The sequence below is a fragment of the Lynx canadensis genome, chromosome A2 (genome assembly GCF_007474595.2).
Source record: "Lynx canadensis isolate LIC74 chromosome A2, mLynCan4.pri.v2, whole genome shotgun sequence".
Taxonomy (NCBI): Eukaryota; Metazoa; Chordata; class Mammalia; order Carnivora; family Felidae; genus Lynx; species Lynx canadensis.
The window spans coordinates 83,898,911-83,911,397 of record NC_044304.2 but is presented as its reverse complement, the minus strand read 5'-3'; the positions used below and the strand labels follow the sequence as shown (position 1 = coordinate 83,911,397).

The 12,487-nt window shown below is 35.3% G+C and overlaps 1 protein-coding gene across 1 annotated transcript in view; it reads right to left on the bottom strand.

Annotated features, from left to right (window-relative positions):
- Positions 1-12,487, bottom strand: part of GNAI1 (G protein subunit alpha i1) — an 83,764-nt gene that overhangs the window by 22,359 nt on the left and 48,918 nt on the right. Inside the window, exons 2-3 of the mRNA XM_030307843.2 lie at positions 6,654-6,696; positions 6,413-6,554 (exon numbers count right to left, since the gene is read on the bottom strand). Coding sequence (XP_030163703.1) covers positions 6,413-6,554; positions 6,654-6,696 — 185 coding nt within the window. The remainder of the gene's footprint in view (positions 1-6,412; positions 6,555-6,653; positions 6,697-12,487) is intronic.

Genomic DNA, 12,487 nt, shown 5'->3' with positions numbered 1-12,487 from the left:
AATAGGGTCGCTTTTCCCGCTGAGGGTCAGGGAACTTGGCATGCTGTATTTATTTAGTGACAGCACATTTCATCTGAGGCTGTCACCTACTTTATGGGAATTCAGAAGAGTCCTTTTGGGATGGGGAAGAGAAGACTCTGAGGGACCAGGACAGCTGTCTTCTGACATTTGAAGTAAGGATTATTAAAGGTAAGAGTAGACTTCATATTTAGATATAAAGCATAAAAAAGAGAATTCTTAGGGCAAAAGATATCAGATTTCAATTCCATACAAAGAACACTTTTTAACAATCAAAGCCATGCCAAAAAAAAAAAAAAAGAGGGGAAATGAGAGACTAAGTTTTTAAGCAAAGGCTAGATGATTATTTTAATATTGCAGACAGAATCATAAATGAGATTAAGAGTTTAAACAGAAAAAATCAGAAAGCCCTTCTATAATAGAGATTAAATAATATGATAAAGTAGTCTTAAAAATAGTGACAACTCTAAATTTTTGGCCACAATGATAACATATTGATGTCATGACTGATACAAGTATGGAAATCTTTTGTTCCAATGGCTTAACTCAGTTATTTCATTAATAACATTAGTGAATACCACATATGAGAACTACTCATATATTTAATCTGCCAAATTTCTACAGGATATAATCACTCCTATAAATTTAAGTCCACTATACTGCTTTTATCAAAGTTAGTATATCTTTAAAGAAATCCTGAGAATAGGGAAGTCACCACTCCATGGTCCATGGTGCCAATCCCAGACATTTCAAGAATTGCTTTAAGAATACATAGACGTTAATTTTTTTTTTCTCTCAAAACACACATATAATCAAAGTAAAAATGACTGAGGCAAGGAAATAGGAAGTCATTTTTCTTTTTTCCGATAGTACTGCTTAACACGATGGGGGAATGCTAAAAATAAAATAATCTAAGTTAATTTTAAATAAATTGCAGACAGCAAAATTTCTCACTAAATTGCAGTAAATATGAGCTTCTCTACATCAAGAGATTACAATAAATATGCTACATAAAATTAGCCTTTATACGTATACTTATGAAGCTTATAAATACGTGTATTTTTTTATTTTCAAGTTCATAAAATAAAAAAAATACTTAAATGTTTTCTGGATGGACAATAAAACTTGTTGTCAAGAGCTATAAAAATATGTGCTAACTGATATGTGAATTGAGGAAAAAAGAAAAACAGTGCTCGAGGCACATATTACATTTCAAAGAAAGATTAATACCACTTAGCCACATACAAAAATCAATTTTCCTCAGAATCAAAAATAATATAATCCTATAACAACCTCTTAGTTCTCAAACATAAGCCAGAATATAAAACCAATTCAAACATTCACCTGGAGAAATAACAAGTAGAAATGACTAGGAACATTTTGACCAAGAATACTGGGGAAGAAGGGCTAAAATTATCAGATATTAAAAGCTTACAATATGCTGTGCTCGCTTCGGCAGCACATATACTAAAAGCTTACAATATGTAGAACACTCTTGTATTAATGCAGATCAATAGAAAAAGATCAAATCTGAACTTATTACATGATAAAGGTGGCTAGGTAAATTAGTAGGATAGGATATGATTAAGGAAAAAAACACAACTCTACTTGATAATTAGATAGCTGCCTGAAGAGGAAAAAAATAATGTAGATCTCAACTTCATGCATACCACAGAGTAAATTTTAGAGTAATTAAAGAACAAACACATGAAATAATGTTAAAATTCACTTCCCTAAAAAAAAGCATTTAAAATAGTATGAATACTTAGTAAATCTTGGAGAGATTTTCTAAATTTAAACATAATGGAAGAAATAACAGAGGAAGATGTAAGAAAATAAAAACCCTAAGATTTAAAGGCAATAAGCAACATGTGAAAGAACATTAGTGGACAAAGGTTTCATACATAATCAACACACCAAGAATCCAAGTGGTAAATGACTAAGGCATAAAACAGGTCACTGACAAAGAGAAAGAAAAATATAGTTAGTAGAGTATATGGAAAACTGCAGTTACACTAAAAATTAAAAATGCACATTAAAATGAGATAACAGGTACTAATAAATCAGCCAGTATTTTAAAAATATTAAGATTTCTAAATTTTGGCTACCCAGAGTGCTAAGAAAAGGCACTCTAGGAAACAGGACAGGAAGGTAAATTGTTACAACCTTTCTCAGACACAATCTGGCAATTTAGGCAGACAAACAGAAACTAACTAATGAAATACACTACAAAATTAGAAAAACCGAAAAGTAGCCATTATGCTGAGGCTGGGGGGAGAAAGGGAGGTCTTTTCAGTCAATTCAAATCAGTTTCCTAAATTATTCCAAGTAAGTGCTTCTTAAACTATCCATGACAAAGGACCAGTCCTATGTTTTGTTCTCTTTTATTTCCAATCTGTTTCAAAATAAAATTTAAATCACACAAAATATAAACCTATTTTCTTAAACTATCAAAGTTACCATATAAATTACTCTGCCAATTGCATTAAATGTAAATTCTTTTCCTTAATTCCTGTACTCACGTGCATGCTTGTGGACAGACACAGATTCATGAACCACACTTTGAAGAGAGCACTATTTTAAATGATGCAATGCCTGAGACATGTTAATAGGCTCCTACATAATGCTTCCCTAACTCCCCATTATTAAAAACAATAATTTATCATCCACAGATTGAGTAACTCATTCTGAGAGAGTTTTGAAAGGATAGTCAGCACAAAATCTGATTGCTCTATGCAATCCTTGAAAACAATTTTGTTTCCTCTGATTTTAAATAACTAATGTGTAATCTGCTTTGCAAATCTGGTAACTGCCAAATATGAAGCATACCACAGCAAATTAGTACCATTTCTGTAAGTTTTACATCTTTTTAGTCAATTCTCATCAAATTAACCTACATATTACGATGTAATTCCAATCAAGATACCAACAGACTGTTTTTGTTTTGTTTCAACAGGGATGTGGGGCATTAAGTTGATTCTCAAGTTCACCTGGAGAGAAAAGCAAAACCAACTTCACATTTTGGTAACAACAACAACAAAAAAAACAATGGAATGAGTGCTCTTACCCTACCAAATACCAATTAACCCTATGAGGCAAGAGGAAGTAAAATACATTGATTCTGAGAAGGATGACAGTAATATAATAATTATAAATGGCAACTATAGGAGCAATAAACATTTAGTGAGCATCTATTATGAACAAGACATGGTAAAAGCTTGATGTTCACTATGTCATTATCTCTCACAACCCTCCCAGATAGATGTCATTATTTCCATCTTATTGTAATAAAAGACACTTATAAGGGCTAAGTAATTTAACAAGTGACTGATCTGGAAAAAAAAAAAGAAAGAATACATCAATGGAAAAAAATGGGGTTCAGAAAAACATCCATTTTGCTGCTACAGGAGGAATTTTCAAGTCACTAAGCAATGGCTGTAGGGGCAAAGGATGATCAGATTATAAAATATATTTAGATCCCACCCACCAAGAGACACAAATAACTTTTCCAGGTGGGTGAAGTGATAAGTCTAAAAAATAAAACTATAAACATCCTAGAAAAATAAGAGTATTTAAGTAATTGGAAGTTTGAGAAAGATCTCTCTAATAAGATACAGCGAAGTCAGAATTAATGCAAAAAAATTTAAGAGTTCTAAAACAAAGTTACTGCTATTTAAAAAAATTGAAAGAAACATATTGAGCAAAATTATCTGGAAAACTTAAAGAAAGGTTAATATACCTTATATTTAAAGAGAATCAATGTGAAAAGAACAAGTAATTTAACAGCACTGAATGACGAATACTCAGAGGAATTCACGGAAGAAATACTAAAAGACAAAGACTTCCCACCTCACTAACAGGAAAATAAAAACTAAAAAAGAAAAAAAAGGAAGACAATATTTTTCAGGCATGAGACATTAAAAATCAAATGTTGATAATATCTAAGTTTGCAAGACTCTGGTTAACACTGATACACAGTTGTTAGAAAACATTATTCACATCACTTTCTTTCTGAGAGCTCATCTGTTGTTCCTATCACAACTAAATATCTGGTTAACCTTCGACTCAGGGATAATATGTCCAAGAACTGGTATTTGAGAAATAGAAATATATTCAGCCTTTGAATATATTCTTATTCACAGAATGCTTTTTCCTGGCTTTTGTCTAGAAAACTCTTACACGTTTCAATTTCAAGTTCCAATGTCCCTTATGTACATGTTTAGTTCACCTTTGTATTTCTTAGCACAATTCCAAAAGCCTCCAAATATTTTAAAGCTTAAATAGAACACAAAACCAATCAAAACCAGCCTGAGAACATGAAGACATATGTGTGAAGGAGTTAGTAATAATGGCTAAAGCAAACAGAAGGAATAGTCTGAAGGTAGGAGGGAAACAGTTACTAGGCTACAGCTAGACAGTCTAAGAAGAGTGACTCAAACTAGCACTAAGTGAAACAAAGAGGAGAAAAAAAGTCCCACACGTAGATTTTCAAAGCATCAGAACTCGAAGGAAAGAAGGAAGGAAGGAAGGAAGGAAGGAAGGAAGGAAGGAAGGAAGGAAGGAAGGAAGGGAGGGAGGGAGGGAGGGTCGGAGTGAGGGGGGAGAGGCAGGCAGGGCAACTTAAAAAAAAAAAAAAGTTTGTAGTGACAGAGCAGTTACTTCAAGTCAGACCTGTCACTAAGTCCTTGAGAGAAAAATATGAAATAAAAAGACTTCATAAAAAACTGCTTGCACTGACTCTTCAATCACCTCCTAAAATGGAGGCTACAAAATCTTTCTAAATTATCACATATAACATCTAAATGCAGAATACCCTATATGTGATACGATAAACGATTTAAATCACTGTCAGTGGAACTGATGTAAACTACAATCTACATCAATTCTTTCTCCTTTAAGGAAGGTTCCCCACTGTTAAAGACAAACAAAAGCATTTGTTGAATGAATCAATGACAAATGAATAAAGATAAAAATGATTAAATGAATAAATGCATAAATGTCTGGATATGATCAAATCTTGTTCCATAAATAAAGGATTCAGGAAAATGTAATGAATTACTATTAAAAATAATCTTGAAATCTACTTGAACATTTTAGTTCATTAACACTAAGTTTTTAAATTCTTGTTTAAAAGGAAATGGTTAGTAAATTAATATGGACCAAAAACTTACAAAGATATGTTAGTATAATTTATAAATAATAAACCAGGTTTATTTTAGATTTCCCCAATATATATTTTCTAATGTTGTTTTCTTTCATTTTTTTCTATAAGCATGAACAAAGCCTCAATGTTAAAAAAAATTGACCAGACACTAAGAAGACGAAAAGAAAAAGTCTCAATATAAAAAATCCTCATGGTATTAGTATAGGTAGATGTTATGCACACGCACACACGCGCGTGCGCACACACACACGCGCGTGCGCACACACACACACACACACAAATACAAAGCACTATAAAAAGCAGCCATAGTAGTAATAGTACACCTACTCTGCACAAAAAAAAAAAATGTTAAAATTTAAGCTAGAGTTTCAGTTAAAGTTTTATGGGAAGGTCAAGTTTTATTATCAGTTATTAAAAACAAATCAGTTTTAAAAAAACACACAAATAATAAAACTCTAAATAAACAGATTAAGCAAGCAAACGGGTGCAGTGAAATGAAAAATAAAGTGTCATATGGATTAGGCCAGGGTTGCTGCCATCAAATGCAAAATGTGTTATCAGGCCAAAGAAGTCAGTGTGGGTCCAGTGCCTTGGTTACCATCTTCACCTTGGTTACCAGTCTTCCTATCTTGTCAAGTCTTGGCTTCCAGTTTCTTTACCGATAAAATAAAGGGGTGGAACTTGCAGGTCTCCTAAGGTCCTCAATCCCTTTAGCTCTGAAATTCTGATGCATGTTTTCTAACAGCCAATATTTTCCTATTCAAAGACAGGCAGGATTTTATACCATTTCCACTATATGAGGTTAGACTGCTTTTTAGGCTGGGCATAAATAAAATAATTAGATTATAACAGCATTCCAAATTATGAAAAAAAATTCTGAAGAGAATCAGCACAGGAAGTTTACTAAACTCCATAGTAACTACTAAAAATCATCATGGAAATACATGAGTACCCAGTATCACATGTTATACAGAAAATATTGCATGGTTATGGAGTTGTCAAAATCACCTGATGGATAAGGAAAAAATTCTAGTTACAAAAAGAAGATTACACAATCTTGTGTATTCTTAGGTCCTCACTTCTAAAGCTTCTGACTCACTTCATTCACTACTGTCCTTTTATAAAAGGGTCCCGAGACCGTGGATAAATCTACGTTATGTAGTATGGTATTATCATGGAAGTTATTCTTTGTACTCCAACAGGCCTGTTCTAATGAATTTAACAACTCACCGCCCGAGCTGAGTCACCGAAGTCTATCTTCAACCTCCCCATGGCCCTAATGATAGCAATAATTGATTGGATGGTGTTGCTGTAGACCACCGCTTTGTACTGTTTACATTCCTCCTCCGAATAACCAGCTTCATGGATAATTCTAATGAGACAAAAAGAAAAACACAAAACAACTTACTTCCTTTGATGGAAGGGTACACTTAAACATAAAAAAAACATTTAATATTTGAAGTCTACTTACTTCATTTGCTTCACAATTGTGCTTTTCCCAGATTCACCAGCACCTAAAAAAAAGTAAAATAAAGGATTTCTAACTTCATCCTTGTGCTATATCCAATGCAACACAGGCACACATACACACCTTCTCTCTCTGTCTCTTAACAGCTGAATTTTATTCGATATCAAAACAATCTTTAATGGTTTCCAAACATATAGAAAAATTATCAAGAATAAGTCCCTTTTGTTTATTACTTCATAATACTTAAATTCAATAAACTCAACTAAAAAATATTTTTATTGCTGTCTGTGTGTATTCACTAAAGCAATAAAAAAATTCAATCTTCTATAACTTAAAGTTAAGCACTATAAATTAGTTTTATTTAAAATTTTGCTCCTTCTTGGAAGATGTTCTGTTTGGTCAATTATTCTAATTTTAACCTTTGCTTCATCACAGATATGAAGTAGATGGCAGTGGTGCCCAAACCATACAACAAATAATTTAGAAAATATTATTATAAGTTATGTCTATGCAATGCGTGTTCAACCACCATTATTAAACATCTGACACAAGGCCAACATAATGTGCTAGCATGGTGATCCAATGGTATGGAGGACAGAAATGTCTCTCCCCCATGTTCTTCCAGCTTTCCTGTCACCCAAGTCATAAATCCATTTTCAAAATGCTCCTTCACTTTCTACATATATGCAAGGTCTCTTCACAATCTGGGTTCCTAGCATTATGCCATCATAACATAAAAATATTACTAAGGAAACAGCCCTTCATAAAAGTAGAGCCCTTTTATCCTTCACACTTAACAGTAGCTGATACCTTTACATCACATCATATCAACTATTTGTCAGGATCCTTCTGATTGCTAGATACAGAGAACATCTGAGCAAAGGACACCAAAGAAGATAAGACAAGTCTATCATTTCCCTTCATGTTGTCTTTGGCCAGGGCTACATATCATAAAGCTATTTATCACGGTTTCAGAGACACAGCTAGGATTTTTATTATCTGGGCCCCATTTTCCTACGGCCATTCCTACAGTGTTTTCTGATCCAGCATTACTGAACAACTTACAGTTCTGAGAACACCTACTGGGACCACACCACAAGTCTTCAAACATACCGTTTCCCCTGCCGAAATTTAATTTACTCTGCTTCTTATTACCACCCTGGTTATCCTCCACCAACCATAAATTCACCTCCTTTATCAACCTTTCCTGACCCACTACCCCTGTGATCCCTGCTGCCCCTCACTCTGCACGTTTCCGTGAATATTTCTTGAAGTCTCAGCCCCTAACTTGTGCTAGACACACAATCAACCCCAAAATGTACTTGCATTTATTTAAGCTATTTGTGCCTATTATAATTAGATGTCAAACTTCTGGGCGCTGTTCCTTTTGCTCCCATCCCTCTCCAGCTACACACACACACATACACACACACCCAAACAATCAGAGACATCTGAGAACAGATCATAGTTAAACGGCGTATTTGAAAATCTGGGGGAAAAAAGCTGCTTAAATTTTACTTGTGATTTAATATTTAAGAAATTTTCTCAAGATACCAGCACATTAAGTAGAAAAGCGGGAGCTGAATAAACAATGAGGGCATTCTTCATTTATAGACAGCCTTTGATTCTTTCAGGGCATCTGCCAATAAAAACAATTCCAAGATAAACAATCCATTATTTATTAATCAACAACAGTGTACTTGGCTCTGTGAAAAGCACCATTGTAGGCATTATGGCTCACACATTTCTCTCATTCAAGAGAGATCCACCCACCTAACATACCCTAGGCAGTTCCCGGCAGGGCTATCTTCAAGAAGGCCCTCTGGGTTTCTAGAGCACTGCCAAGCTAGTCAGTAGCAGCCATGCTGTGAAGATGAGACCTTCCAGATCCCCATAACCACCTACAGAAGTGGTGATTCCACTGGCATAGTGAGCTTTGATGAACCACAGACCATTCTTAGTCAAACTCAACAACTGAAAGGCCCAGAGAAAGGCTCACATTATACAAGCCAGTGAGGTCTGAGAGCCAAGTGGGGTAAAATCAGAAATAGAAAAAAAAATTATGAGTTAACATGAGAATTTTATAATCTTAACAAGAAAAAAATTTTTCCTAATATTAAGTTCTGATTCATTTCATATCTTTTAAAAATAATAACATGGGACACTTAGATTACTTTGCAAGGAGCATCTTGGTCAATGGCTTGTGGTTCAAAATATCCTGAAATCTGTTTAACATTAAAGATTGAGGATGGGAGTGTTATTAATTGGATATCTACCTAATTTCTTCGTTAGTCACAAGGTGCTCTTTGAGGAATAGATATCCTAGAGGCAAACATGCTGAAAAGAGTCCTTCAAAGCTTAGCAATTTATGTAATTAGTTTTCAGTTCTCATTTTCATGCAGACATTCTCCTAATAGGAAAATTACAAATGCTGCCTGCTTAGGGTTCCAACATTCTAAATACTGGTATTCTTCCCACACAGCACACAGGAAAGAGTTAAAGGTTGTTCTTTACAACTCTTAGCACAATAGTGTTTGAGAGACTGACAAGAAGCAATACTGAAAAAAAAAAATCTCCAAAGTAGTGGAAGGGCAGGGGAAAGGAGGAAAGGATCAATTTTCCTACCAATACTTAACTAGGCAGCTATTGCTTTTCCCTTTAAATCCAGATTCAGATTAAAAAGAGTTGGGAACACCCTTCTTTCAAGGAGAAACAAGGAATATACACTATGTATGTATGGAAAGATCAAAGTGTGTGACCACTGTGGTCACAAGGTCAGGCCGGTCAAGGTGACTAAGAGACTTTATGAAGTAACTGTGAACAAGCTGGTCACTGTGAAATGAGAGACTTCAGAGTTCTAGGAAGGGAGATTTTAACTCGCAAAGGGCCACGGAGGTGTGCAATATGATCATGGAAGGCCAGTAAGCCAATAGTTATAAAGTCAAAGTTGGGATCACTGAGAGGGTCCCTCGGGCCTCTCTTTAAGGAGGAAGTGGCTAATAGAAAATTGCATGTCTGGGGCACCTGGGTGGCTCAGTTGGTTAAGCATCCAACTCTTGGTTTCGGCTCAGGTCATGATCTCACAGTTCATGAGTTCAAGCCCCATATCAGGTTCTGCACTGATGGTATGGAGCCTGCTTGGGGTTTTCTCTCTGCCTCTTTCTCTACCCCTCCCTTGCTTTTGCTCTATCTCAAAATAAATAAACTTAAAAAAAAAAAGAAAGAAAATTGCATCTCTGAGAGCAAACAGTAATAAGCTCAGCAGGTGTATGAAATGGAGCTTAGCATATGACGATAACGCACCATTCAGATGGTAGCAAAGAGCACCACCACAGTAACACTGAGAGGAAGGAAATTCATCGCAGTCTGGGGTCATATGTGCATAGCCACCTATTAACAATGAGATTTGGGAAAGGGAAACACATTCACTTAGGACAAGCAAGAGGATGGAACCAAAAACCAAATCAAGATCTAAGTAAAGTAACCCTTGGCTAGATTCTAATTCTTTCACTAGGATTATATAATTTACCATTATAAAATAACAATCAAATAGTATCTGCCCCTGATTTTGTTAAAAGGGCAGTATAGTAAATCTGAAGTTTTAACTGCAAGTAATTTAAAGACAAAGAACCTCTAACCTCTTCCAAACACTCTTTATTCCCCCCCCCACCCCCAAGAATATTCTTTGTCCAATTCTCTGCTTAGGGTCACATTTATAACATTTATTTCTTGGTTCAGGATTCAAGCTGCCCAGTATCACATGCTATTCAGCTATTAAAATGGTGATTTAGTTATTTTATTCTGAATTCCTGACATTCCACTTTTAAAAAATGCAAATTTTATGTAGAATTTAACAATTTCAAAATTTTACACTGAATAAAACTACATTACAGTTTAGTTTAAATGAGAATAAAACCAAATTACAAGTTGCATTTAAAGTCACTTCTGTTTATCATGGTGCTACACAAGGGTGACCCAGTCGGTTGAGCATCTCTCTCTCCCTCTGCCCCTCTCTCCCACTCACATGTTCTAAAACAAAAAATAATAATAAAAACAAAAATAAAAATAAAGATATGAGGCTTTATTAAACCCTCTGAAAGTATGGGGAGAGATAATGGTCCCCTCCTTATCCTTAGAACATTTACTTCAGAAAAATTAGAATTGTAAGTACTTTTTTTCCTCTTTCAAATTTGTGTGTGTGATACACACACACACACACACACACACACACACACACACACACACTCTTCAGAAAAACAACAGGCCAGGGAGCCTGGGTGGCTCAGTCGGTTAAGTGTCCAACTTTGGCTCAGGGTTTGAGCCTTGCATCAGGCTCTGTGCTGACAGCTTGGAGCCTGGAGCCTGCTTCGGATTCTGTGTCTCCATCTTTCTTTGACTCTCTCCCATTCATGCTCTGTGTGTGTGTGTGTCTCTCTCTCAAAAACAAATAAACATAAAAAAATTAAAAAAAAGAAACGAAAAGAAAAACAAATAGGCCTTGTTTTGGTCAGCTTTATGACCCAGAATGTCTTTCTCAAGAGACTGGCAGCCATTTCTTTGAAATGTAAACATCAAGAGAGATGGCAACCCTATCTTCCATTTTCTGTGGAAGGGTAGGAGCCTAACTTGGGTGGGTACCTTGCTCCAAGATGCAAAGCAACCTCCTGTCATAAAGATATGAGATGTGTTTCTCCTTTGGGTAAGGCCAATTAGCTAACACAAATGGTCCACCCAACTAACAAAGTTAAGATGAAGTATGTGTATAAGGCTGTCAAGCCTCTTACTTAAGAACTAGTTAAATCTAACTTGAAAACATGTATGTAGTTAAATTGTATTCATTTGGCTATATATGGAATGAGATTCCTTTCCATCTTTGCAATCTCTTAGTTGACTGCCTCTAACATACACCAAACTCTGGTTCAATATGCTTATTCAAAAATTGATAAAAATGTTTTCTTTCTCTGCTACCTTTGTAAGGAGGATGTCTGGGTTGGTTGTTTCTAATTATTATTCCTCAACAGGAATCATAACCTAAAAATCTTTCTAAGTTGGCTATAAGAAGCTATGAACTATTTAAATAAATATATACATATTTATGGAATATATCTGGCATTCTAAGATATAACATAATTTGATAATACCAGAATCTAGATTGCCCAAATGACCAACTTTCTCAATTTTTTTTAAGAGAGACAGAGAGACAGAGACAGCACCAGCAGGTGAGGGGCAGAGAAAGAGGGAGACACAGAATCTGAAGCAGGCTCCAGGCTCTGAGCTGTCAGCAGAGAGCCTGACACAGGGCTCAAACTTGTGAACCAGGAAATCATGATCTGAGCTGAAGTCAGATGTTTAACCAACTGAGCCAGGTGTCCCTGGACTTTCTCAATGTTAACTCTCCATAAAACTAATCCCTAAGCCATTCATGCCAGAAATAGGTCTCACACTACTACACTGAGCAAGAATGACTGCACATTCAAAACTACTCTAGAAAGGTAGGACAAAAGGAGACAACTGTGGGCAGCACAGGAAGCTTTTTCCTGGCAGACCATGTCAGTTCAGGTTTCCTCTACCTCAACATATCCCAATGCTTGTGCAGTCATCAAGTGGCTCTCTTCATGTTGCTCTTAAGGTACTGGGGTTTGGTAAATGGCCATAAATACAGATCTTCTGGTAACTACAATTGTTGTAATAAAGTCCTTTTTATCTCTGAACCAGGAAACTCCTGTCTTCTGAAGACAGAAGTTAGCATAAAACTGCAGTAAGCTAATGTGTTAGCTTGTAAGTAAGGTAAAGCCTCAAATATTGAATAGTTCTTGACATGCTATTGTTTAATTTTT